At 31.5% G+C, this 26,910-nt stretch overlaps 2 protein-coding genes across 2 annotated transcripts in view; both read right to left on the bottom strand.

Annotated features, from left to right (window-relative positions):
• The window catches only part of LOTGIDRAFT_162634 (hypothetical protein), a gene marked incomplete at both ends in the record, with an annotated part of 33,443 nt that extends 23,116 nt beyond the window's left edge, over nt 1-10,327 (bottom strand). Inside the window, 15 exons of the mRNA XM_009058647.1 lie at nt 220-306; nt 769-938; nt 1,282-1,332; nt 1,670-1,889; nt 2,431-2,585; nt 3,210-3,342; nt 3,689-3,775; nt 4,876-5,048; nt 6,224-6,405; nt 6,728-6,879; nt 7,420-7,574; nt 8,144-8,276; nt 8,868-8,954; nt 9,337-9,503; nt 10,270-10,327. Coding sequence (XP_009056895.1) covers nt 220-306; nt 769-938; nt 1,282-1,332; nt 1,670-1,889; nt 2,431-2,585; nt 3,210-3,342; nt 3,689-3,775; nt 4,876-5,048; nt 6,224-6,405; nt 6,728-6,879; nt 7,420-7,574; nt 8,144-8,276; nt 8,868-8,954; nt 9,337-9,503; nt 10,270-10,327 — 2,010 coding nt within the window. The remainder of the gene's footprint in view (nt 1-219; nt 307-768; nt 939-1,281; nt 1,333-1,669; nt 1,890-2,430; nt 2,586-3,209; nt 3,343-3,688; nt 3,776-4,875; nt 5,049-6,223; nt 6,406-6,727; nt 6,880-7,419; nt 7,575-8,143; nt 8,277-8,867; nt 8,955-9,336; nt 9,504-10,269) is intronic.
• A 9,771-nt stretch (nt 10,328-20,098) lies between these two features.
• Nucleotides 20,099-26,910, bottom strand: part of LOTGIDRAFT_121069 (hypothetical protein) — a gene marked incomplete at both ends in the record, with an annotated part of 14,786 nt that continues 7,974 nt past the window's right edge. Inside the window, 9 exons of the mRNA XM_009058646.1 lie at nt 20,099-20,289; nt 21,400-21,625; nt 22,900-23,057; nt 23,308-23,405; nt 23,562-23,637; nt 23,786-23,963; nt 24,605-24,820; nt 25,327-25,503; nt 26,073-26,143. Of these exons, the coding sequence (XP_009056894.1) occupies nt 20,099-20,289; nt 21,400-21,625; nt 22,900-23,057; nt 23,308-23,405; nt 23,562-23,637; nt 23,786-23,963; nt 24,605-24,820; nt 25,327-25,503; nt 26,073-26,143 (1,391 nt within the window). The remainder of the gene's footprint in view (nt 20,290-21,399; nt 21,626-22,899; nt 23,058-23,307; nt 23,406-23,561; nt 23,638-23,785; nt 23,964-24,604; nt 24,821-25,326; nt 25,504-26,072; nt 26,144-26,910) is intronic.

Raw genomic sequence — 26,910 nt, 5'->3', positions numbered from 1 at the left:
TTTCCATTTTAGCTCCTTAGTCTTGCACTATAGATTGGTAATTTGGTCGAAAATATCAAATATCTTATCATATGGTGCATGTTCACACAAGTTAACTAACTCAGCTGGTGAAATTTCTAAATTGCAGCAGAACGCTTTGTTTCAAGCACCAGCAATGTTTATATCTGTGCTAAAGTTGGCCTGGTAAAAATAAAGTCTTGTAAAATCAAAATCATTTACCCAATCTAAATGCCATGATGGATCTTTATTCTCATTGTTATGTTCTAATCTTATTTTACTAACTTCTCCTATATTTCCTACGGTTATCTACAATAAACAGAACAAACAGAAGTTTAAAATTCTATATATTTCAACAATTTAATTTAACTGAGGATCATTTTGGTTACTGATGCATATATTAAGTACTTTAATTCACTCAATAGTGAGATGTTATCTGATTATTTTCTTTACCAGTTGATTAGTAACCTACTTATAGCATCACTTTTCTAAATTTGATTCTAAATTAATAAACAGAATCAGTTATTACAGAGTTTGTAAGTATAACGAGAATAAGTCAGGTGATTTCAGTTTAAAAGCTCAATGGTAGGATACTGGACTACAGACATTAATTCTAGAAAGTGATACAAATACCTTAACTAAACTTGACGTCTGTCACACTGTCAGCTGGTAAAGCAAATATTTAGATAAATACTTCCCTTTAAATGAACTGTCTGACTAAAACATAACGAGTTTATGCCTTCAAATGTGTTACAGATAAAAAAGACCAACCTGGAAGTCAGTTTCTTTACCCATAATAAAATCATGGGACTTAGTTCCACCAGTATTTAATGGTATAGTCTCTGAATGTCCTTTATCACCAAATATAGTTAAATATACTGTAGCATGTGTTCCTGAACCTTCTTCTTCACTTGTTTTTACTTTCACTTTCCATTTTCCTTCTGAAACAGAAATTTAATAAATCTATTGTACAGCAAATTCATCTAAAAAAAAATTGACACAACAGGATTTTTGATACAACAGATGTATTTGACAAATCCATTGACTTCTAATGGAGAGAAATAAGATTCAAAAAATTTGCACAGAAAATGCTGCTGAATCAAGGAAACTACAAAATCATGTTTTTATACTTTGATCATGTAGAAAAGAACCTGAGCCTTCTATGCATAATGTATGTATTTAAACTCTTTGGGGAGATATCTACATTCAGATGTATGAAATAAAATGGAATGCAACTATTATACCATAACCAAATAACCAATAAGGAAAAATACATGTACTCACTTGATTTACTCTTGGTTCTGGTTGGTGATCTATGTGAGGTATCCAGTATATCTGTAATAAGTAGTAAAACACAATTACTTAGTATATTCATCAACATAGTAAACAAAAAACAAAAAAATCCACCATTTACAAGATTCAACATACACAAATCTATACTTCTTTGTTTGAGATTTTTTTACTACATGAGCCATCTATTATCTGGGAAACTTTTTCTTTAGTTTATTTAAATTTTTACCTGATTGAATCAGAATTCATTTTACTGCTAATAGATTGTTTCTGTTGGTTTTGAGTATTTACCACAAATTGAAAGAAACGGACAGAAAATTAAGTTATAATATCCAAATTGCCAAAGTCTAGCATTCATCTAACAAAAAGATACATTACTTACCTAAACATTTCAAACGTCTTTCTGTTAGCCCATCACCAATACCATTATCTAACCATTGGTTACAAGGAAAGATATAAGTTATATGTGACTTGTCACCAGTAGTCTCTGTTATAGTTACTTTCTCTAAAAACCATCCAGCCCCAAAACCCTTTCCATCATGCTCCATCATAACACTCTGTAATTCTTTTAGATCTACTGCTTCAAATTCAACTGTTTCAACCTATAAAATAAAGTACCATGTCCTAATATTATAGTTTGTTCTACATTTTAATAGAAACGTACATTTATACAGTCAACATTAGGAACACATGAACACTCTAGAATATAAAGTTTGATCAAAATGCAATCAAAAACATGGCCTAGATTCCTCCTGAATCTCAGATTAAAACTCAAGTATCTTTACATGTAAAAAAAATTCAACATTCTTTGACAAAGTCTAAAGCAAATACCCAAATTGATTTTAGAGATTTAATACAATTTTCATTCTGTTTTGGTTTTTTTCCGGTAGTAAAGACAGTGTGGATGGGAAAACATTTTCATGTACAAGGAGAAATCAGGTTAGCCGTAATATGCTCAAAATAGAAGACATGTAGGGCAATTTGTAGGACAAACCACTCTTACAACTGTTGAAGTTGTGCATCATGTCATAGATATAACACCTCTATGACATCATAGCTGATCTCTGCTATTCAGACTGAGCAAGTAAATGTGGAATTAGAGAAGTCTGCCAATTAGAAAATTGTTAGTGGACAGAAACTTACCTGGCCTTTTCGGAATTTGAGTTGTTTAAAATGTGGCTGATAAACACCTCTCTTACCAGAATCACCATTCTGACCATACATAGTAATAAATACATTGTTATTAGTTTCACCACACCAATGGTTACCAGTATAAATTGATACTCTGTAGGTATGAACTGTAATGAATGACAAAAATAAACTATCTCCAAAGGTGTGGGGGGGGCACATGAACTGTCATGATAGGCAATTTTTTTTGTGACTAGAGTCTTGTCAAGAGTTTCATCAACAGTCTGCAGGCACACGAGGAGACAAAAATCTCCAGTTGGTCATTTTCAATCATGTCGATAATCATGCATGGATCATGCAATTGAAAGGGAAATGAATATCATTGTCTTGCAGATGATAAAACTATTGGAGACAAATATCAAACTAGTTTGATATTATAAATCCTGTTGGCAATGCAATAATCTTGTCATGAAAGCATAGTCCCAAGCAAGATTTTACTAAAGATTTGAGCCCGTGACAAAATTCGGCAACCAAGACTGTTCGTGTACCTGCACCTTAAGAAATTTATCAAGACTTTTCCTGGGTGCATGAACTAGATTTTTTTCTCATTGCTAAGTATATGATCATTTTTTCAGTAAATATAGATGATTCAGTGCCTATTGGATGAAAACACATCTTTGTATAAAATTATAAATTATGACGCAAGATCCTTAATATTTCTAAGTACTAACACAGCTTCAGCAACTCTTTCAATTAAACACATTGATACATGTAGCTACTGTATAATTATTTACCTTGATAGAGAGGCTTGTTATCTGTAGAAACAGGTAGTTCTTGAACTAAAGTGTTACCAACATCATCTCTTAACAACCAGCAATTATAGTCAAATATCAATTCTTCTTCACTTGATTTATCAACTAGACGAATCTTTAATTCAAAACCAAGAATATAAGTTATAGTGGACACAAAATTCAATTAACACAATGAATAACAAGACTAGTATTGTAAATGCAAGGATGTTTTATGTTTTCAGGACTGTCAATGATCCTGAATATGATCTGGACCAAACTGGACAAGTGAAACAAGTAAACAGCTTTCAGACAAAGCTCCTATAATACACAATAGCGTGAAAAACTACTCGACCAGATTGTGAAGACAATGACAAAAAACATTGAGCCAAATTGTTATTTTATATAGCGATTTAAAAATCAAGTTATTTCATCAAATAACAAACTATAGAGTGGAAACCTATTTTGAATTCCCTTAAACCAACCTGTTCGAGATGCCATCCCTGCCACTGTTCTTCATCATCTCTCATAACTTGTAATTTATATAGATCACCAATATCTCCTACATTAATCTATAAAAAAAACAATAATTAGCTACATTTTTGATTTTAAACCTTTTTCTTAACTTAACTAAGCAGTTCATGAAATAGATAGTTTATGTATATTTACATATCATATGAACAGATATAAGATATGGAAACAATTGCTTGGTAAATTAACAACAAGTGGATTACCCATCTGACTTAAATTGTGTTTGAATGTATAATTTCAATTATCGATTATCAAATTTCAGAATTGATTATATGTCAAAGTTAAATTTTCTCCACTGTTGTCGTTAACAAGTAGTAATCTCTTCCACATAGTTTCCCTTTGGCAATTAATTTAACCAGAATAAGCTATAATAACTGATCAAAGCAAGAATATACTTCTATGATGCAAATATAACCCATGAAATAAAGAATTTTGGTTGTTTTTAAATTAATATTTACAGGGTTTCTCAATTTAATCATTTGGATTATTATTCGATTATCGATCATAGTTTGTCATCAATAATCCATTTCAATTTGATAATCCATACCCAGCTCAAGTTATAACTACAGTAAAAATATTTTATACAGGAATATTTCAACAATATATCTATTTCATATCTTCAAAAGACTTAAAATATTAGTTAAAAATTACATGCAAATGCAAGTTCAGGACTGCAATCAGTAATTCTCCAAATCAGATATCAGCTATCATATGTAAGGGTGGTTTTCGACAGGAGAATAAATTTTTCAGAGTAGGATTATTTTGACTGATAAGTGGACCTATATGTTGTTGTCTGCCATCTTTGGTGACTGTGATGCTGATGTTTTTAACCAAAGTCCTCTCCTTTGATTGGATAAGCTAGTCACATGAAAAAATAGAATTGATACCTACTCTTTTTGTGATTGTGAACAAAAATTTTTTCATAGCATATTCTAATAATTCTTATTAATATGCATACGTCTATTCAAAAAAATCACTTTTAAAAAAAAAATCATCCTGTAGAAACAGCACTATACTAGCACAACTACTGTAAGTAATGAATGTTTAGAAGATACTGTAAATACCACAATCACTTGGCCACACCAATCTCCATTATTGATCAACAAATGTTTTCTGAAAATATCACCTAGCATTAAAATACCTCAAATTCATCAACATTCCCTGGTTCAAACAATTTTTCTCTAGAATTCTCTTTGGGTAATAACTGGATTGCTTCACTTTTATCTTTACTACCATAAGCTGTTATAGTAACCCAACCACCATTAGGAGGATGAGAATCTTCTTTAGTTTTAACATAAACTTCATAGCAACCATCTGTTAAAAATAGCAGGATTCTCAGTTATTAACCTATTTCTGATCTCCTAATTTGGAGAAAATATTTTTTGTACACAGTTTTGTTAAACGATTCTCAAAAATCTTGAAATGAAGTATCAAAAAGATAGCTTGTCAGACAGAGTTACATACACATACTACTGGCATATTGGCTGAAGTAGATCATTTGGCCAAACAGTAACCATTGATAACAAAAAATAATTTAAGCTTTGGACTAAGGTAGTAATTAATAATTTGATCAAGTTTTGTCCAAATCCAAATTGGTGATATAAAAAAGTTTTGCCAACATCTGTAAAGAATTATATTAAAGAGTATTTAAGAGCTAAAACAAAGATTTCAACCAGCAAAATCAAATTTTTTTGGATAGGATTTCTTCACGGCTAATATTGAACAGTTTTACTGACATTTTTCAAATCTGTCAATAATTGTAATCTGTCTAAAGTGTGTAAAAAATGTCTAAAGCATTTGCTTGTTTTGATAAACATGGGTTTTCTCTACAAATATCAGCTAGTAGAATGAATCCAGTAGTTTCAAGCAAATACAAAATGGCGGATTTCAGTTATTACCAAATATCACAATTTTTTATTGGCCAAATTTCCTTATAATCCCAAGCTGTAATCGGAATTCCAAGTGTCGCCTGCTAGAATGTAGTCCAACGAATGAAGTCACGTGATCATCAAGCGGATTTTAACATCATGGTTCTTTCAAGGAATTGTCACTAGTTATAATGAATTGATATTAAAGATAAATACTAAGAGAAGTTAACTATAACACTGGGTATCCATACGCGTTTTTCTAGACTTATTTATAGATCAAACATTGTACACGAAAAAAGGTGACGCATTCTGTCGCTGTTGAGTTACTCATAAAATATGGATCAAAGTGAGGGATTTTGTAGAATATCTGAGGAAACATCTAAGACATAAAAAAGAAGAAATTTCTGTTTTTTTAACTTTGACGAAATTCGGTGTTGAATCCTTATATCCACGAAAATAGGTTACACCAATGTACCATCTGATAAATGATTAACATATTCACCAGAAACATTTCAAAAAGAGATATATTTGATGAATTTGATACGGGACAATGTAATATGTAGGATATACTTATTGGCCATCATGCATCCCTGAGTGCAAGAAGCTATTCTATATATTTACCGCTAACTGAAATTGGTTTAAGTTTTTGCTTTGCAACTGGTTTCTCTTGAACTGTCTTCACTGGTATAGGTTTATTCGTAGATTTTTTTCTGACTTTTGGTGGTGGAGCCAGTTTTGGCTGTTGGATATCAGGGTACAGAACTCTTTCTATTTTTTTGTCACTCTTTCCAGAATCCAACCACCTGAAAATACGTATTAGTGTTGAAAGGGCATATTGCTTACCAGGAGAGGTAACGTAAACACACAAAGCAACTTTGTTCATATTGAAGTATCACCAGTTATCCTCAACAGACAGAACTTTTATCTTACCCCCCCTGGAAGATTTTTCTTCATTTCAAAGTCACATTTTCAAAATTTTTCTTTACATTAGGCGCCAAAATTTCTGTAGATGTTCTTGCCACAATTTGAAGAACAAATATGGACATAGAATAATGTCAGAAGAGAAAGTCACAGCAGAGATTAAAGTTATCGTTCCCAATTTGTTCGAAACAAATTCTAACTTACTTCTTGCAGACAAAATGTGTTTCAACATTTGAAATATCAGTTATGATGATTTTCTCTAGAAACCAGCCACTACCTGGAGTTTTATTAGCATGACCCACAATTACTTTCTCAATTTCTCCTAAACTAACAGCTTCAATTTCAAATTGACTGCTCTGAAAAAAACATATAAATAAAATTTACATATCACCTGATTTGCCTTAACAAAAGGGATATGTATGTTAACCAAACAAATATTCTTTTCATATTTCTCATCTTATAATGATATCTTGGTTTCAATTGCTAAAGAAAGACAGTGGATTGCATCCAATCCATATGCACTTTTCTGCATGTGCTGTTTTTTCTCACTTAATCTTCATTATTTTGTTAACAACTATATATGATCCAGATCTAAAGTTTCTATTGTTCTTTTTCTATTTGTAAAGTCACAACTCTCCAACTTCATTTTTTCATTGCTTAGTTTTATGAAAATCGTTTGAGACCTGGAGAAACTATAGTAAAATAGTTATCAAAATCTGGTTAAACACTGTATATTTTCAATATGTGAGCTTTCAGGAGGCTAATATATCAGAGGTTAAAAACCAAAAAGTGCAACTTGATCTTCATTTTAAGTTTATGCATACACACACAAAATCTAATCACAATTGGTTCAATCTAATTAATGATTCATATTGAATAAAATGAATGTATCCAACCTTTCCCATTTGAAATGGCTTCTCTTTGAAATTTGTTTTATGAAGATATCTTTTACCACAATCAGCATTTTTACCAAAAATATTGATATAAACATCAGCTTTGGTGTCTGCTCCTAATATATTACCAGTAGTTACTTCTATTTGATATATCGTATCTGTAAACAAATGTTGAAAAATATCCAATGTTATTTTACACAAGTGTTTCCTTAAGGGTGTGGGCCTAAAAACAGTCTTGGTTGCTGATTTTTGTGGCAAGACTCTAGTCCTAGTCGATAACCAAGACTGTTCGTGTGCATGCACCATTAGGCACCACAAGCTCTAATTGGGGCAAAAATATTCAGTTCTCTTTTAACATAAAACTACCAAACAGCACAAAATCATCCAATTTGAACCAATCCATCAACCAACCATTACGACTACCCACAACTACCTAGTATGCGATATCAGCATCAATTGAAGCGAACATTAACCTGTCATCTACCAACCAACCAATCTTTTAACATAAAGGATATATCAAATGAATTTAGAATCGAGATGACTAACTCCCTATTTTGACTCAATTTATTCAGAAATATTCTGGTGGGAGAAAGCAAATGCAACGATATGGGAATTATTTGATTCATTCCTTTTTTCTGCATTTCCATGAATTTCACATATTCTTAAAGATTATAAGATGAACAATTTCAACCTTATCAAGTTTATGAAGTATTGAAAGAAATCTTACTAGCAGTAGAGTTGTGACCAGGTAAAGCTACTACAGCTTCTCTCCATGTATCACCATCATCATGTGTTCTAGATAACCATCTATATATAGTAAATTCATACTGTTCACCACTTGATAAATCTTCTAGTACTACCTGCAGAATAAATCAAATTTTATCACTGTATTTAAAAGGGAATGAACTTTGGACTTTCTTGGTCGATGTGTTCAAGAAATTTTAAGCAAAGTGTTAAAGATGCCTTCAAAGCTGCAGAGGCCGTGACTTATTAAAATTGACTGTATCATCATAGGCTTTAAAAGATTTATGGACAGTGGCATATCTAGAAAATGCCTGAGATGGTGGGGAACAAAATGAGAGATGTTTATCAGAGGCAAGGATGGAAGGGCCAAATTCTACAGAGGCTTGGGGAACGGGGGCTGCAGGTGGCCCCAGCAGCCACAATATTTATCAGATAACCTGAGCTGAATTTTGAGCATTTAGAGGGCTTAATTTTCACTTCAAAATAAGACCTATTACAGGCCTCACCTCCCTCAAAATTCATTTCATATTGTATTTTGTTGTTTTGAAGCTAATATGCAAATGTTTTTGCAAACTCATCTACATTCTACATGGCTAATATTTATTTAGTTTTACAATTCAAATTTTTCAATCCAATAACTTCATAAACTGTATGTGGTAGTTCTTTTTCTAGTAATAAACAAAAACTGATAAATCAACTACACATACTTTTTCTAAAAACCACTGTCCACCATTATTACCATCAAAACCAATTCTTATTTTATACAAATTCTTTATAGCAGGTCCAATATCAATCTGAAATTATTAAAAATTTAAATAGGATTTGATGATCTTCCATTTTCAAATCTGAACTCAAAAATACTCAAAAATACTGATTATACAAGAGAATTTTCCTTTCATGCATAAATCAACAATTCAGCAATTTAATTCTCAATTTTGGTTGCTTGGTAACCCAAAAACCATTCATAAATTAGTCCAGAAATTTAAACCCATATACATCATTAGCATAATGAAACATAGACATGTATAATATTAATGTGTGCAAGATTTACCGGGTATGTGGGCATATAAAATTAACGAGGTAGCCAGGGTTGGCTTAACAAGTCTGAGCTTTGAATCTGGCAAAGGTCAAATTCAGCTTTTCCTGTCAGGTAATTCAGATTGTAGACTATTTTACCTTTATTTCATCTGTTTGACCACGCTGAAACAATCCACCTCTTTTACCTGTACCTAACACTATTGGTCCTTTATTTTCTTCATCACTATAGATATATAATAGTATCTTCTTCTCTATACCCATATCATCTTGACTACCAGTGGTTATATAGACCTTCCATTCTCCAGCTGTAATAATTTACAATACCATCAATACATGTATAAGAAACAATTTTACTCTTTCTAACAGATCAGTCCATCTTCCAGATAGATTTGTCACTATCTAATCTACAAGCCTGGCAAAAACTATTTCTGTTCTGCACTTTTTTTTACACCCACATGGAAATGTGGACGTATATTGCCGTTGCCCCTGCCATTTCTGATAGCTGGTAGTGGGCGTATGTTACCTTGCCTGGCAAGCTATCTTTAACTGATGTGTAGGTAAATCAATGCCAGACTTTGGTCATTTTTTTTTATTTTTGATGTGAGTGCAATTTCAAGGATCAAGATGATTTGGCTGATTCAAATTTACACGTATCTTTTGGGTTTTCATGAATTTTGTATACATGCAGCTCATAAAAAAAAAATACATGGAAGGCATACATGTGGTTCGAAGGCTTAGTTGACTTCTTTGAAAATTTACTGAGTTTGTCTGGCTGAGGGATTTAACTGTCAGTAAATCAAGTTTGAGTCTATCATTTCTAAGTAGGTTTAGTTCATGTTTAATCATTTATTAATTATTAGAGGATTTGATTGGTTGAATATTATATTACATGAACATGAGATAGATAAACATTTTGTCAGATTATGAAGTCATTATGAAAGACAAATAAAATGTAACATCCAGATTTGAAATTCACATTGCTCAAGTATGTATATCTTTCATAATTAGATTTAAATTCATCATTTCTTAAGAGCTATATTTAATATCTATTTATCAAAGTTGCATCCCTACCTTTAGGTTTATCATCTTTTTTAGGCTCAATAACTTCAGTTTTCTCTGAAAGATTCATTTTAGACAATTCAAAATAGTACAGAGTGATATTCGTGATATCCCAATAAGATATATTTAGAATATTGGTTGAAAACATAACTCAAAATATTATACAAATGAACAAACATATATAACCAAATGGTCCCAAATGGTAAATCACTGGTAAAATTGGTCCAGAGGTAATCTAGAGCTTAAAACTGATAGGTTAAAAAAATGACATTGAGGAGAATTTATTTCACTCTTAGTCATTTAATTCTTTGATTGATAATTGATAAAGTTTTATATTATCTGATTATGTATCATCTTCTAATCTTAGGTTTGGTTTTATCACTTCATTAGTTGCCAAAATGATTCTATCTTAATCATAGTACCTTTCACTCAAAAGACCCTCTTAAAAAGGCACTGAATGCTTTTGGTTACTTCAGTAGTAAAAAATAGAGATTGATTCTAAATAAGAATACAGAATGTGCAGTGTGTAGAGAGATGGAAACTGAATTGTACTTGAAAGATAATGTAGAAATAGAAGAATAACTTTCTATTGTAAACAAAATTTGTTTAGGCTTCTTTCAAAATGCAAAAGGAGACCTTTTACAAGTACAAAAGCATTTGCTAATTATTTTGCTAACTACTTTGCTAACTATTTTTCAATCAAATATCCACAATTACAGGTATTTGTTAGTAAAATTCCCATCAAATGAATAGAACATGTATTTGTTAGTAAGGTATAATAAATTCACTCTAGGTTAATTAACATCATACTAGCATACTAATTTATCAATACATTGTATTTGTTAGTAAAATTTACATCACATGAATAGTATTTCATGTAAATGTATTTGTTAGTAAGATATAATAAATTCACACCAGGTTAATTAACATCATAAATTAGCATACTAATTCATCCATACTTGCATTTGTTAGTAAAATTCACATTAAATGAAAAGAACATGTATTTGTTAGTAAGATATAATAAATTTACACCAGGTTAATTAACATCATAAATTAGCATACTAATTCATCAATACATTGTATTTGTTAGTAAAATTCACATCAAATGAAAAGAACATGTATTTGTTTGTAAGATATAATAAATTCACACCAGGTTAATTAATATCATAAATTAGCATACAAATTCATCAAATTCACATCAAATGAAAAAAACATGTATTTGTTAGTAAGATATAATAAATTCACACCAGGTTAATTAACATCATAAATTAGCATGCTAATTCATCCATACTTGCATTTGTTAGTATCAACTGAATAGAACACACCAGGTTAAATTACATCATAAACCACTAGTCCATCATTACTAGTATTTGTTAGTAAAGGGGCCCTCACAGATCATATACTGAAATCTATTAGTTTTCTCAATTTGTAACCTATAGGTGAGCTAAGTAACAGCAATCACCTGTTGCCTATAGTGGTCATAAGATCAAATGGCAATCCACATGCAAATAATGTGTTTTATAGATAAAAGTATGCAGCAAGTACACATGTGATTGTAGAGACATGCAGTGTAATTTCAAAAATTTTGAACATGTTCAATATTCTATGCCAATACCTGCGATCAATTTAACTGAAACACGATCACAACAGGTACCCAACTCATAAAATATGCATAACACAAACTTATTCTTAAGTTAGCAAGCAATTTACACATAAGTTAGTACTGGTAGAAAATACTGAATCGGCCCTGCTTTAACACACAAGTAGTTATTTGAATTTACTTTTATTGTGTTGGAGATCACGTGCGTCAAATCTATAAAACTTATCAGATGCATGAAAAGTTACGATCGGAACTATTTTTTATTTGCAACCATACAACTGATGATCACTGGATGCCACCTTAACTCTTCTTGTGTCTGTGATCACCTGTGTACTTGCTGTATACTTCAAAAACCTATTGGTTGCATTTGAGTTGAGTTCATAACCGCTGATCTAGTGAGAGCCCATTAAGGTTAAAAACACCAGGTTTATAGATATCATAAATTAGCCTACTAATCCATCAATACAAGTATTTGTTAGTAAGATATAAAAAATTCACTCCAAATCAATAAGTTCATGTATTAGCTAATATTTGTTAGTAAAATGTCAAAAATGTACAATCAAACTAATATTTGTAAGTATATTATTACTCAAACTTAAATTTTTCCATTATTCATCATAGCACTGCTGTTTCTCTATAACAAAGACCTGCCAAATGTCCCATTTCCAAAACATCAAGATAATGGATTTATTTCTCAGTTCATTTTGAAGGGGAACAGTTAAGCTTGTTGGAATATCAGAAAATAGCAGGCAATAAGCTATGAAAAACAAGGAAAAATACTTTAAAGAATTCTCTAACATACCACTACTTTTCTATAAAGCTCTAGTCTATGTTCACCATTAACTTCTACTGTACCATGTTCACAAAGAATGATACCAAAAAGGCGTTTGATCCTAGTGTTGCACTAATACATGATATGCTTTGGATTCAAAAGTATTCTTCTAAACCGCTGACAATCCAAATCTTTTAACGATAGTTCTATATAATTTAAAATTCAAACTGTGTATGTAATTATTCCTAGATATGTTTCAGGTAACATTGTTTTACCATTGTGAGTAATCTAAAGATACCTTATACTTTCTTTAATATCACACCAGTTTTCCAGAACATCACAAAAAACATAAGAACACAGGATGAAATCACACATTGCAACTCAATAAATGATATATATTTAGATGATGATTTACAAGGTAGAATCTGTTGTATCATGATTAATATCTATTGTAATTCACTCTTCCTTCCTTCAGTCTCTGCAAACTCATTCCCACACTCTTTTTCCTTTGCATTTTTATTGTTGTCAGGTTTACCATCACCATCACTACCCAATTGCCTATCATCATTATCCTTTGGATTCTTAACAGCATCATTATCCTCTGGAGTTTTAGTAGAATCATCATCCTTTGGATTTTCAATAGATTCACTATTTTCTGGGTTTTCAAAAGCACCATTGTCCTCTGGATTCTCAATGGAATCATTATTTTCTGAATTTTCAACAGCATCATTATGTGGTAGATTTTCAATATCATCATTATCCTCTTGATTTTCAGTAGCATCATTATTCTCTGCATTTTCAACATCATTGACTTCTAGATTTTCAATAGCATCATTATTCACTGGCTTTTCAACATCATCATTATCCTCTGCATTTTCAATAGCTTCATTATTATTAGCATTTTCAATATCATCAATTTTCTCTTGATTTTCAGTAGCATCTCTATCCTCTGCATTTTCAATATCATCATTATCCTCTGCATTTTCAATATCATCATTATTCTGAGCATTTTGAATACCATCATTATCCTTTGTATTTTCAATACCCTCATTATCCTCTGCATTTTCAATAGTATCATTATTCTCTGCATTTTCAATATCATTATTCTCTGCATTTTCAATATCATTATTATTCTCTGCATTTTCAATACCATCATTATTCTCTTCATTTTCAATAGTATCATTATTCTCAGGATTTTCAGTAGGATCATTATTCTCTGCATCTTCAATAGTATCATTATCCTCTGGATTTTCAGTAGCATCATTATTCTCAAGATTTTCATTAGGATCATTATTCTCTGCATCTTCAATAGTATCATTATCCTCTGGATTTTTAGTAGCATCATTATTCTCAGGATTTTCAGTAGCATCATTATTCTCTGCATCTTCAATAGTATCATTATCCTCTGGATTTTCAGTAGCATCATTATTCTCCGGATTTTCATTAGGATCATTATTCTCTGCATCTTCAATAGTATCATTATCCTCTGGATTTTCAGTAGCATCATTATTCTCAGGATTTTCAGTAGCACCATTATTCTCTGCATTTTCAATAGCTTCATTATTATAAGCATTTTCAATATTATCGATATCCTCTGGATTTTCAGTAGCATCATTATTCTCAGGATTTTCAGTAGTATCATTATTCTCAGGATTTTCAAAAGCATCACTGTTAGTTGCATTTTCAAAAGCATCCTTATTCTGTGGATTTTCAATATCATCCTTATTATGTGGATTTTCAATAGCATCAATATTCCCTTGATTTTCAATAACATCATTGTTCTCTTGGTTTTCAATAGCCACATTGTTTTCTTGGTTTTCAATAGCTACATTGCTCTCTGGATTTTCAATAGTATCATTTTCATCTTTAATGTTGTCTTGATCTGTGTCTTGTGACTCAAAAAGATTAGTATATATGCCTAACAGAGAATTGATGTTTTTGTCATCATTTTCTTGTGGATTTCCTGTGCTATAGTCTTTGTTTTCAGCTAACACACTCTCGTTTGTACTTTCTTCATCTGGTTGCGAGACATTTGAAGTTCTGCTTTCAGGATCAGGACTTTTACCTATTGGGGGCAATCTATCTTCTGAATTTAGTGAAATTTTGTCCTTGTCTGTCCTCTCTTCATCTGAATTTACTTTATCATCAGTATCACCAGACTCAAGGGTATGGTCTTGTTCACCAGTCAGAGGTACATCTTCATCTTCTTCCATAATAGAATCTAATTCCTGCGATTCAAGACTGTCCACTTTAGAACTTGTTTTACTGTAAGGTATTCGGCCATTATTTTCACTTTCCACATTTTTGGTCTTTTCTAAAGCTTCAGATGATTTTTGGGAAATAATTGGAGGTAAAACTGAATATTTTGACTGAATATTAATGGGACTAGAATCATCAGTAGGGCTCAAAGATTTTGATTTCTGTATGTCTAATGTGTTGTTGCTTTTCCGACGTGTGTTTGATGATACTCTGGCGGAAACAGGTCTGGGGCTTCTTAGATCTGAAGCACCAGACAATGATTTCCTAGCTGAGAGGGGAGGTGTGACTTGTACATTTGTTTCTGTTTTTGATCGTGTTTCAGGCAGATTTGAATCTAATATCAAAGATTGTGTTTTGACTTTGTGAACATGTTCAGTTGAAGTATTCTCTGCATCATCTAAAAAGATAAATTTACAAAATACAGAACTATTTATAGATAAATTCACCACCTAAATTTTAGCTAATTCTAGCGATAAAATGGTTAATCCTAAAGATCTAAAGAGATAGATCTATTCGCTGAAATAAGATATAAACAGATGTAAAAAACACATTCTTTCGTTTTGACCACTCTAACTACTACCTTACCTTTTATTAGCGGAGATGGTGGAGCAGAATCTAAAAATTCATAATATCTATAAGACAATCTGTCAGTTTTGTTTATTTGGCTGTAATGTCATGACTGACTGAAATACCAAAACGTCTGACAGCACAGTTCGTCTTTAGTAATTCTTTTTAATTTCAATGTCATTTAGATGGGATTTTATTTGTTATCTATACTGGATTAAATCTTTATTTATGAATTTAAATGTTTGACAGAAAATTTTCAAGCAATAGTTTTGTTATTCATTCCAAATATTCTTATAATATGGATTATGGAGACTATTTTTTAACAATGTCACTTTCAAACAGGTTTTTTTTTTATAAATGATGCATGCCATAACAGAGCCTATAAGTGGATCAGGTGTTACTATGGAGTTCAGTTCTCAGTCTCCACAAAACAGCAATGATAATCACAACAGAACTGTCACTTGAAATTTATGTCAAATATTTTCAGGAATTTCATTCAATGTTCACTTTCTGCTAATGAACTGGGCTTAATTATTTCTTATACCACCTAATAGTACTTAATCACTACACTTATCAGAATGCATCTTGACTTAAGGTGTATCTGTAATTTTATACAAAGGAGAATTTTTATCAAAGTAATTGATAATAAGAAAGTTTCTGTAATTTCAACATGTCCACATTCTGAATAGTAGCTGAAATAAAGTTCTATCAGCTGGTAAAGCAAATCAGATGGCTATATCCCAACGTGTGTTGTTGCGATCTTCCAGACAGTACTATGCTGTTGCTACAAGAATACATTGTACATAAATAACCTGCATTGTTGAACCGAGAAAACCTTTGCATATTACAGCTGAAATAAAGTTTTTCTGTTGTCTAATGAGGTGGGAACATTTTCATGCATGCAATTGTTATTCTTAATAAGACAAGGGGCTTAAAAACTGATTTGAAATTTAGAATGTCCTGCATTTAAAAACATCATAAGCCACAATACACACAATTATTTTTCAAATCCCAAACTCAAAAAATGTTAGTTATTAGCATCACAAACTCAAACAACAACAAAAACACAAAGTGCAAAAAGTGCAATAAATTTTAAAACTTTTAAATGCAGGACCACCTAATTTCAATTATCAAAAACCAAAAAAACTTTTAACTAATCTTTTATTAAAAACTGAAACTGTATCAAAAATATAATAATAAAAATGTTTGACAAAATTTAACATTTCAAGTGGGCCAAAAAGGCACTAAAGTTTAATAGTGAGCTAAATTTCTTAAAAGTGATATTTTTTGCACAATAGAAATGCTACAGTGCCTAGTAATACTGCTGTACTACATGTTAAGCAATAAAAATTAAAACTTTCGTTTCTTTTTTTTAATTAGTTTTATTTTCAGTATAGCCACTTCACTGTAGGGTCTGACATTCGTCAAATTAACCTTTTGACCTAACCTGCTTTGACCAAACAACTTTACGCCTTCTCCAGCGTTGGCAATTTGTGACTTGATCAAAAGGTGTTGATCAGGAGCAATAGACTAGTTTATCAAGTCCACTGAAAGTGAAAATAGAAAACATGGCTTTTCATTGGGTGTTCCACAATGACTACATTGACCGCATTGGTTAAAGCAAACGTCATCAGGTCAAAAGGTTAATTTGACGAATGTTCAAAACTCAACTTGTTAGAACCTATTGGAAGTGGCTATACTAAAAATAAAAACTAATAAAAACAAAGAGACGAAAGTTTTAATTTTGATTATACTGACATGTTAAGCTGTGGGCATGAGGACTGCTATACTACATAGCAAAACTGCCACTCATATTGGTGCTTTCTGAATTTGTTTCATTCAAGTTGTAATACCAAATTTATTCCTGATATGTTTATATTTAACTCATGATAATGTCTAACTTATATCAAATTAATCAATTAATAGATAATTTTACAATCAATAATTTATTTTGACTTCCAACTACTAATGGATAAATAAATTCATTTATGAAGAGAAAAAAATAAATATTGAAGATATCCTAATCATGCATCTGAGATGATAATAATAATAATAATAATATCAAGATTACATATATATTCTAATAATAATAATTTACCCTATAATAATAATAATAAAGGTGGTCCTACAAGATAAAAGGTTTTAAAACATATATAGAAATAGTCAATAGTGAGAATCAACAATGTTTCACATCCAATCAAACTATTTACAAAACAGATATCAACTGTCAAATACATTACTGTCTGAACTGATTCGGGTAAATGTCTACTTGACATCCTACAAGTTGATGTTTTTTCACGATCCGAGAATGATATATCCTATAGATTAACAGGGAAATAATACTCTATCAGAATATCTCAGTCTAGGTACTTTGACTCATATAATACATAGAAAGAAAGAAAGCAAGAACACAACTACATACTTCAAGGACAACAAGTTAGGTCCACAATTTAGTTTCCTTTCTAACAGCTCGTCCTTGTCCAAACCTCTTGGCATTGATCTTTCCCTGATTATCCTAACCCATTTACAGCTGAGTTGACAAGGGATTATAAGAAAAGATGATTTATTAAGGTCATCAAAATTTTACATGCAGAACCCAAAGATGCCATTTGTTCAAAGAAACCAAGCAAATGACGTCATGTAAAGAACCAACACTCGAATCGACTGTGTTCCTCATTGAAATATCTTATCAATCAAAATAAATCAAAGTAAGATTGATTTGATGTGAAACATTTATGAAGTTAGAAACTGTTAATGCATACAGGAAATTTAACATAAAGGAAAATGTGAACAATTACATTTAAGTTTGTGATGTTAACAACAATTTTCATGAACAAATCTTGGATAACTTGTAATTGGATTTTCATAAAACTTTAACATTAAAAAAAATTTAACATATATTTAAAAGATATATTTTAGCTAAAAAAATAAAATAATCTGAATAAATTATCATAAATTAATAAATTTATATAAAATATATTTAGAGGAAGATTGGCACAATGGGTGTAAAGCGTGCAGCAACAAACAGTGGGATGTTAGAATCACCTACCACTAACAGCTAGAACTCTTTCTATTCTTCTGTCATCTTTACCAGAATCCAACCACCTACAATTTAACATCAAAATATTGACATTCAGGTTTATGAGCTTTACTTTCTAAAGTGAAACATGCTAGAAATATATGACACACGTCAGACAACCAATGACGATCCAGTAGCATATTTCTATCCAAACACATCTCTCTTAAAACGGACACCCATTTATCTGTCCATCTGTTTGCATTTTAAGCATTAAACTTTATTTTAATAAAAATAATTCAATTTTTACAAACTGCCCAAAGTACAATATTGTTCTTGATCAATAATACTTAATATTTATTAGTTGATTTCATTCTAGCTAAATTTCATGAAACTTAGTATGTAAAGAATCCAAACAAGAATTTCATATTGAATTTTATGACAATTTGACCACCACTCAGGGAGTGGTCCACTCTCTTAACTTGTAAATAACTTCAAAATTAGTTTATGACATTTCCTGATTGTCCAAAAATAATCCAAATTAAATTCATCTGAGAATTCGCATATAAACTTTAATATATAAGTTAAGTTAAATTCAATTTCAGTCTCTGGTGCATTCAGAAACTAGTCTAATGAAGATAATAAGACAATAGCTAACTGACCCCCTGATAAAAGAGCAACTACATCAATATATCATCAATCTATACTTTACAACCAGCTAGTTTCTTATATACAATTTTCTTACATATTAAATTTTGAGTGAACTTACTTTTTACAGGGGAAGATGAATTCTGTTTTAGAGTTTGCTCCTTCTCTGACTACAATCTGATCCAGTAACCAGCCATCACCTGATTTGGTACCATCATGTCCTACTAAACATTTATTGATGCTACCTAAATCTACTGCCTCTATTTCAAAAACATCTTTCTGTAATATAATAATAAATAATATATCAATACCAAATTAAGATGTAGTTTGGCAGCAGACTCTTTTTAACTTCGAACATTTGGCAGAAGAGTAACAAGAAATCATATAAAACATTAATTTGTTGATTTCGGCTGATAATGAACAATTTCACCAAATTTTGTCAATATCCATAAAGAATTTTGCCTTGAGTGTCTTGGAACTAAAAATTGAATGCATTTTCAAAAACAAAGGGCAACAACTCATATTTGATATTTTTTTATTTTCAATGGGGTTCAGTAAAACATTAAGTTAAGTAAAAATCCATCAAGAATGGTTCTTTCTGAAATTGAGTAGCGAATGAACTGACGGACATGTGTGACATCCCAATAAGCACTTCACATTTAAATTTGGTGTTTAAAATTGATATCTACTCCAAATTCCAATAGATTATAGATTCAGATATCGCCAGCACTGTTTAGGATAAAATCTTTGATTGATTCATGTATAAGGAGATAAAAAACAATGACCATATTATAAACTCAGTTAATCTCCAGGTACATAGAAAACTTGTTGATCTGACATATATCATTAATCTAATTCATTTAAATGCTGAAAACAAACCTATACTGTCATGTTTAATAAACTTCCAATAACATAGTTGAGTTATAAAATCAGGACATCTCATAATCATCTAAGATTTTGTGAAACTAATCTTTGAGCTTTAACAATATATATAGTCATTACCAACAATAAATCTTACCTGTCCAGCAACAAATTTTCGTTTGTTATCTGATTGGATCAAAAATCTTTTACCACAATCACCATTTTCACCAAATAAATTGATATAAACATTAGCAGCTGTAGCAGCTCCCCGGTCTTTACCAGTTTGTACTATTACCATATACTTAATAACTGAAATAAATTATATCCATACAAACACATTAAACTTAACCCAAAACCAAAAAGAAGACAATCTTGTAAATTCATGTTTAACTTACTAATAAAGTTTGTTTTTATGTATCCATAACACTTTTCAGCATCTAAATCTGACTTCCTGATCATGTTATAAATACATCAGCAATGGTTTATAGAATCATGGAAATTACGTACTTCAGATTTAGAATTTCATCCTTTATGTTTTTCTTTAGTTTTAAAAGTGCAACAAGTCAAATTTTTGCACTAACAAAATGATAAGTTCTTTTAGCTGGTAAAGCCATAATTTGAATAATCATATCCATATATCTGTTCTAATATTTAAAACCTGTCTTTTATTTTTCATTTAATGAGCTCAATTACCATTTTTAATTTCACATCATATTTGTAGTAATTAATTTTTATTCAAATATACGGAAGCGTATTAGGACCATTCATTTTTTGGAATTTTCAAGTTAGTATGTTGAATTTTCAAGTTAGTATGTTGAATTTTCAAGTTAGTATGTTGAATTTTCAAGCTCGTATGTTGAATTTTCAAGTTAGTATGTTGATTTTCAAGTTAGTATGTTGATTTTCAAGTTAGTATGTTGAATTTAATAACTTTAATTTTCAAGTTAATATGTTGAATTTTCAAGTTAGTATGTTGAATTTTCAAGTTAGTATGTTGAATTTTCAAGCTAGTATGTTGAATTTTCAAGTTAGTATGTTGAATTTTCAAGTTAGTATGTTGAATTTTCAAGCTAGTATGTTGAATTTTCAAGTTAGTATGTTGAATTTTCAAGCTAGTATGTTGAATTTTCAAGTTAGTATGTTGAATTTTCAAGCTAGTATGTTGAATTTTCAAGCTAGTATGTTGAATTTTCAAGTTAGTATGTTGAATTTTCAAGTTAGTATGTTGAATTTTCAAGTTAATATGTTGAATTTTCAAGTTAATATGTTGAATTTTCAAGTTAGTATGTTGAATTTTCAAGCTAGTATGTTGATGAATGGCCCTAATATGCTTCAAAAGTCATCAAGAACACAATTTATCAACACCTTGTAGCAATAAAGTCATTGCACAATTTGACAACACATAGGTTCTTAGCTTACCTGATAATGGTTTTTCTCCTTTATGTTCAATAGGAAGTTCTCTAGCTAATGAACCATCATCATGTATCGGTGATAACCATCGGTTAAAATTCAATCGTATTATGTCTTTCGTCTTCAAATCCTCCATTTTGACTTCTCGTACCTTCCACATTGGATCAGATTTCTTATCTTTCTCTTCAACTTCCAGTCTCACTTTAAATAATTTACCAGCTTTCAAGAAATTTGCCTATTCAAAAAAAAACCCAAAATTAGAGACTATCATTTTATAAACGGAGGGGGTATAAATCTAAACTGAAATGTGAAATTAACATGGAGAGGGAGGGTTCCCTTGAAACTTTATAATTTAGATTGGAGGAGAAGACATCTAAAATGATTTTGCAGTCCCTTACAAACCTTCTTATAATAAATTGCAAAAAAGGGGCCAAAATTGTCGTTTCTGTGAATCAAGGAATGTTCGATTTCAGTTGTTAGTCCTATTTTATTATTAGGTCATTAAAAATATGATAATCTTGTTATTAATGATTTATTAAACATTGAATATGTTATTTTGTGGTGAGCAATATGTCTAGAGAGCCATTGTCCAGTGAGCAACTGTTTAGAGAGCAAATGTCTGGTGATGAGCTGTCTAGAGAGCAATTGTCAAGAGAGCAAATTTCCAGTGATCAACTGTCTAGAGAGCAAATTTGTCTAGAGAGCAATTGTCCAGTGAGGAACTGTCTAGAGAGCAATTGTCCAGTGAGCAACTGTCTAGACAGCAATTGTCTGGTGAGCAACTGTCTAGAGAGCAATTGTCCAGTGAGCAACTGTCTAGAGAGCAATTGTCTGGTGAGCAACTGTCTAGAGAGCAATTGTCTGGTGAGCAACTGTCTAGAGAGCAATTGTCCAGTGAGCAACTGTCTAGAGAGCAATTGTCCAGTGAGCAACTGTCTAGAGAGCAATTGTCTGGTGAGCAACTGTCTACAGAGCAGTTGTCCAGTGAGCAACTGTCTAGAGAGCAATTGTCCAGTGAGCAACTGTCTAGAGAGCAATTGTCCAGTGAGCAACTGTCTAGAGAGCAATTGTCTGGTGAGCAACTGTCTAGACAGCAATTGTCTGGTGAGCAACTGTCTAGAGAGCAATTGTCTGGTGAGCAACTGTCTAGAGAGCAATTGTCCAGTGAGCAACTGTCTAGAGAGCAAATGTCCATTGAGCAACTGTTCGGAGAACAATTGTCTGGTAAGGAACTGTCCAGAGAGAAAATGTCCAGTGAGCAACTGTCAAGAGAGGAAATGTCCAGTGAGCAACTGTCTAGAGAGGAAATGTCCAGTGAGCAACTGTCTAGAGAGCAATTGTCTGGTGAGCAACTGTCTAGAGAGCAATTGTCTGGAGAGAGATTGTCTAGTAATTTTGATTTGATCTGATTACTACCATCTTTACAAATTAAAGTCAATTGTCAAAGTTGTTATTACTACAAATTAACCAAATCATGTTTAAAGTTTCTGAAATCAATTTTGTACTTACAGTAAACTCATCAACACTTCCACTTTGAAATATTGGACCATTTTGTGTAGGAGCAGCCAATGATATAGGTCCTGTATTACCCTTGTCACCATAGGCAACCAGACTTACGTTACCGTTTTCTAATGATTCAGCTGTAGAAACTGTGATCTTCCATGTACCTTCTATAATATAAACATACAGGAGGGGGTATATTGTTGTCAGAAAATTTTTTTAAGAGAAGTGTCATCTCCATGGCTTTGACAAGAAAAAAGCATAGGTTTCCATTTTTAACTATTCAAGGACCTTTAATGTAAACAGTCTATAGTACACAGGTCTCAATGTCAATCTTCAGACCTACACCATTGACAAAGGAAAAATGTGATTGATAGATTGATTCAGCAAAATCTGGACGAGAAAGATTATTTTGACAAAATTCACTGTCACAGCCCCGGTTTCCTAGAAATGCCACTAATCTCATCCTTATTGATAAGGGGGTGTGGTCTAAACTATAATCTGAAAATTTAAGTCTGATAAAACTATGAAATACCTTCTATTCTGCCTGACTTGGGTGTTTTAGGTGTTTTTGGTGTTCTAGGTGTTCGATATGATTGAGGATTATTGGTGAATTCATCTTCATCTAAATCAACATCTTTACGTTTAGGTATACCAACTACAAACGTAACAAAAATATATTTTTTAAAATCAGATCATTCTTGTATTGTTTACACTGTGATATAGATAGGCACTTGTCAATACCTACTTAAAATAGTAAGATGTTGAGAGCTTATACTGGAAATAACGATACATGTGACTAAGTTTGTCCCATTTGGAGAGTTCACACATCATATGACTTATAGCATACTTGTCAAAGATAGGTCTGAAAAAAGGAAAAAAAAAAATTTCTTACATTCAATAACTTCAGGATAAAGACAGACATTTTTACCACCAGTATCCACCGTAGGTTTCACAAATCCATCATTGGTTAATCCAACATATAATCCACGTTGTATACAAGATTCTAGAGTTATATAACCCTTTTCTGGATATTTCTTGACAATAAAATGTGATGCTTCATCTCTACCACCCTGTAAATACATGCCAAATATACATGACAATAGCTGATTCAGAGACAATAATATGAGTGCTACACCTGTTCAAAACAAAACGTGCAAATACTTAACATGCTAATTCTCAACTAAATATCGATTTACTAAGGCAGTCTACAGCCAGCGATGGATGGATGTAATCCAAAAAGAGTTTACTTTCACAGTTATCCATTTATCATTTAAAATGTTGTTGAAAGCAAGTTTGTTCAGTGAAAATCTCAAGTATGAATAGTTGTAAATGTAGATGAGATCCTTATTCCATAGAAAGCCATGTTTAATGGACGTTGATTATCCCAAGGGGGAAAGAGCGTGTTTCACATGTGCACATGTAGTTCCGAAATGGCTTATTCTTTTGCAAAATTTCCATCTGATTAAAATACAGTTTCAGCCAAATTGAAATTTTACCATAGTCAATTGGTCACACACATATAAAATTGTTTAAAACCTGATAATCTTTATCAAGGGATTATTTTATTATTGTCATCAATCCTGAATTAGTTAATTTCAAGTTAATTATGAACTCGTGAGACAAACCAGTATTTTTGCAGATCATAAGAATACCTCTACTACAAATTTTCAAATATTGATAACTAAAAATAAATGAAACAATGCAAATTTACCTGGCAATCTACAGTGCCACTTTTAACTCTGATGTATCTTCCTGGATTAATGACACTTTCAAACATACGAACACCATTTTCACTGATCTTATGAATTTTAAAATGGGCTGTTCTATTGACCTTTCCTGTACCATATATACCTTCTTCTGGATCTTGAGCTAGGGTCTGAGTTCGAGATGTTCTGAACATAATAACACCTCTATTTCTAAACATACCCTGAAATGATGTTCCATAGATTATAATTAGCCATAATGTCATGGGCCCAAAAGCAGAACTGACCATGTCCATTTTGAGAAAAACTTGGTTGAAGATTTTATCGCTCTTAAGAAATCAGAAAATCCAAAAATTAAAATGTTCTATGGTGTTTTTAATTGCAATCCCTTACAAGCCTTCTTATAATAAATTGCAAAAAAAGGGGGCAGAATTGTCGAAAAAGGACATAGTCATTTCTGGAATTCACAGATGTGATCACACTACACAAACACCAACCAAGTTGTGGGAGAGTGATCACACCCCTCAACATATTTGTGAATCTGCACAATTAGAGCAAGTGTTAGTACTGAGGTGAATACTGAAACCTCAGGAGGTATATTGGAAGTAGAAATATTGTCATTAAAACAATTTATCAAGACCTCACTACATATTACACCCTTCAGGTTGATTAATTCTTGTGTCTTTTTCACCAGAAGTCATGAATTGTATAGATTTATCTAGCCACTTACCTTACAATAAATGTGAAAGATTCTAGAACTATCCGAATCTACCACGCCTCTGCTATCAGCAGGTCTGCCATTGTCTAAAAACGTTACAAATTGTAGAGGATATTTCACAGATTCTAATAAAACTGTTAAATCATGCTGGACATGAATACGGAATTCACAAAATGCTCCACCTTTACCCTAATGAAAAAAAATATAACAAGGTGATAATTTTTATCCAATAACATAGGCAACAAAAATTGCTTTACAAAATCATGCCATGTTTTAAAAGAACAGATGATTTGGAACTGAAGTCAAATTCAAACATTGAGTTTATCTCAAGAAGCCAGAAATTATCTCAAATATAAAAGGGTTCATCCTAAGCCAGCAACATGGACTCAGCAAGTAAAATGATAAAATTTCAAGATTTGGAAAATCACCAAAGTTCTGACTTCTTTGATTAATAGCTTTAATGTAAATTTCTTTATTTTGGCCAAAATCAGTTTAATAATCAAGACCTAATTCATATATCAATATCTCTTAATATTGAACAAAAAAAAATACATACATGACCAACTGTTCTTCCATTGTCTATAGCCAAATGATAACTTTTGTTTAACAAACTACCAAATGTTCTGACCATATTCTTCTTAGCTGATACAACATTTAAGACAGCTGTAATTATAATATTATTCCAGTATACTGAAACCAATCACTAGTTAAATGTTCAACAGAGTGCTATAAGGAAGCTTAACTTTTATAGATTTGACTTTATTGTTTTCATAAAAAAAAAAACCCCTGATTACCATTGTATGGAGACCCTTAGGCGCAATTTTCCGTACTTTTATAAAATATTTCGTTTTAACGAAATAACCAATTCGTTTGATAGAATAACTTATTTTGTTAAAACGAAATATTTTATAAAAGTATGAAAGATAGCTTGCCAGGCAAGGTAACATACGCCCACTGGCAGCTGTCAGAAATGATTAAACAATCTTTAGTGACTACAGGGTTGCACAATATAGCTAATAGAGTGAAACATCAAGTCAGACACGATATTTTGGTGAAATATTATCCGATCATCGCGAAAATCAATAGGGATCATCTTCATAACAACATTGACATACAAAATAAAAATCAAAAGAATCTGTTAAGAATTGTAGCCTGTAGAGTGAGCACGAGCTGCACAATATAGCTAATAGAGTAAAACGTCAGGTCAGACACGATATTTCGGTGAAAAATTATCCGATCATCATGAAAATCGATAGATCATCATGAAAATCGATAGGGATCATCTTCATAACGAAATAGACATACAAAATAAAAATCAAAAGAATCTGTAAAGAATTGTAGTCTGTAGAGTGAGCACGAGTTGCACAATATAGCTAATAGAATAAAACGTCAAGTCAGACATGATATTTCGGTGAAAATTTTTCGGATCATCACGAAAATCAATAGGAATCATCTTCATAATGACATTGACACACAAAATAAAAATCAAAAGAATCTGTAAAAAATTGTAGCCTGTAGAGCGAGCACGAGTTGCACAATATAGCTAATAGAGAAAAACGTCAAGTCAGACACGATATTTCGGTGAAAAATATCCGT

This window comes from Lottia gigantea (assembly GCF_000327385.1).
Source record: "Lottia gigantea unplaced genomic scaffold LOTGIsca_35, whole genome shotgun sequence".
NCBI classification, from domain to species: domain Eukaryota; kingdom Metazoa; phylum Mollusca; class Gastropoda; family Lottiidae; genus Lottia; species Lottia gigantea.
Note: the sequence above shows the minus strand (reverse complement) of the source record. Positions and strands in the feature narration are given on the sequence as shown.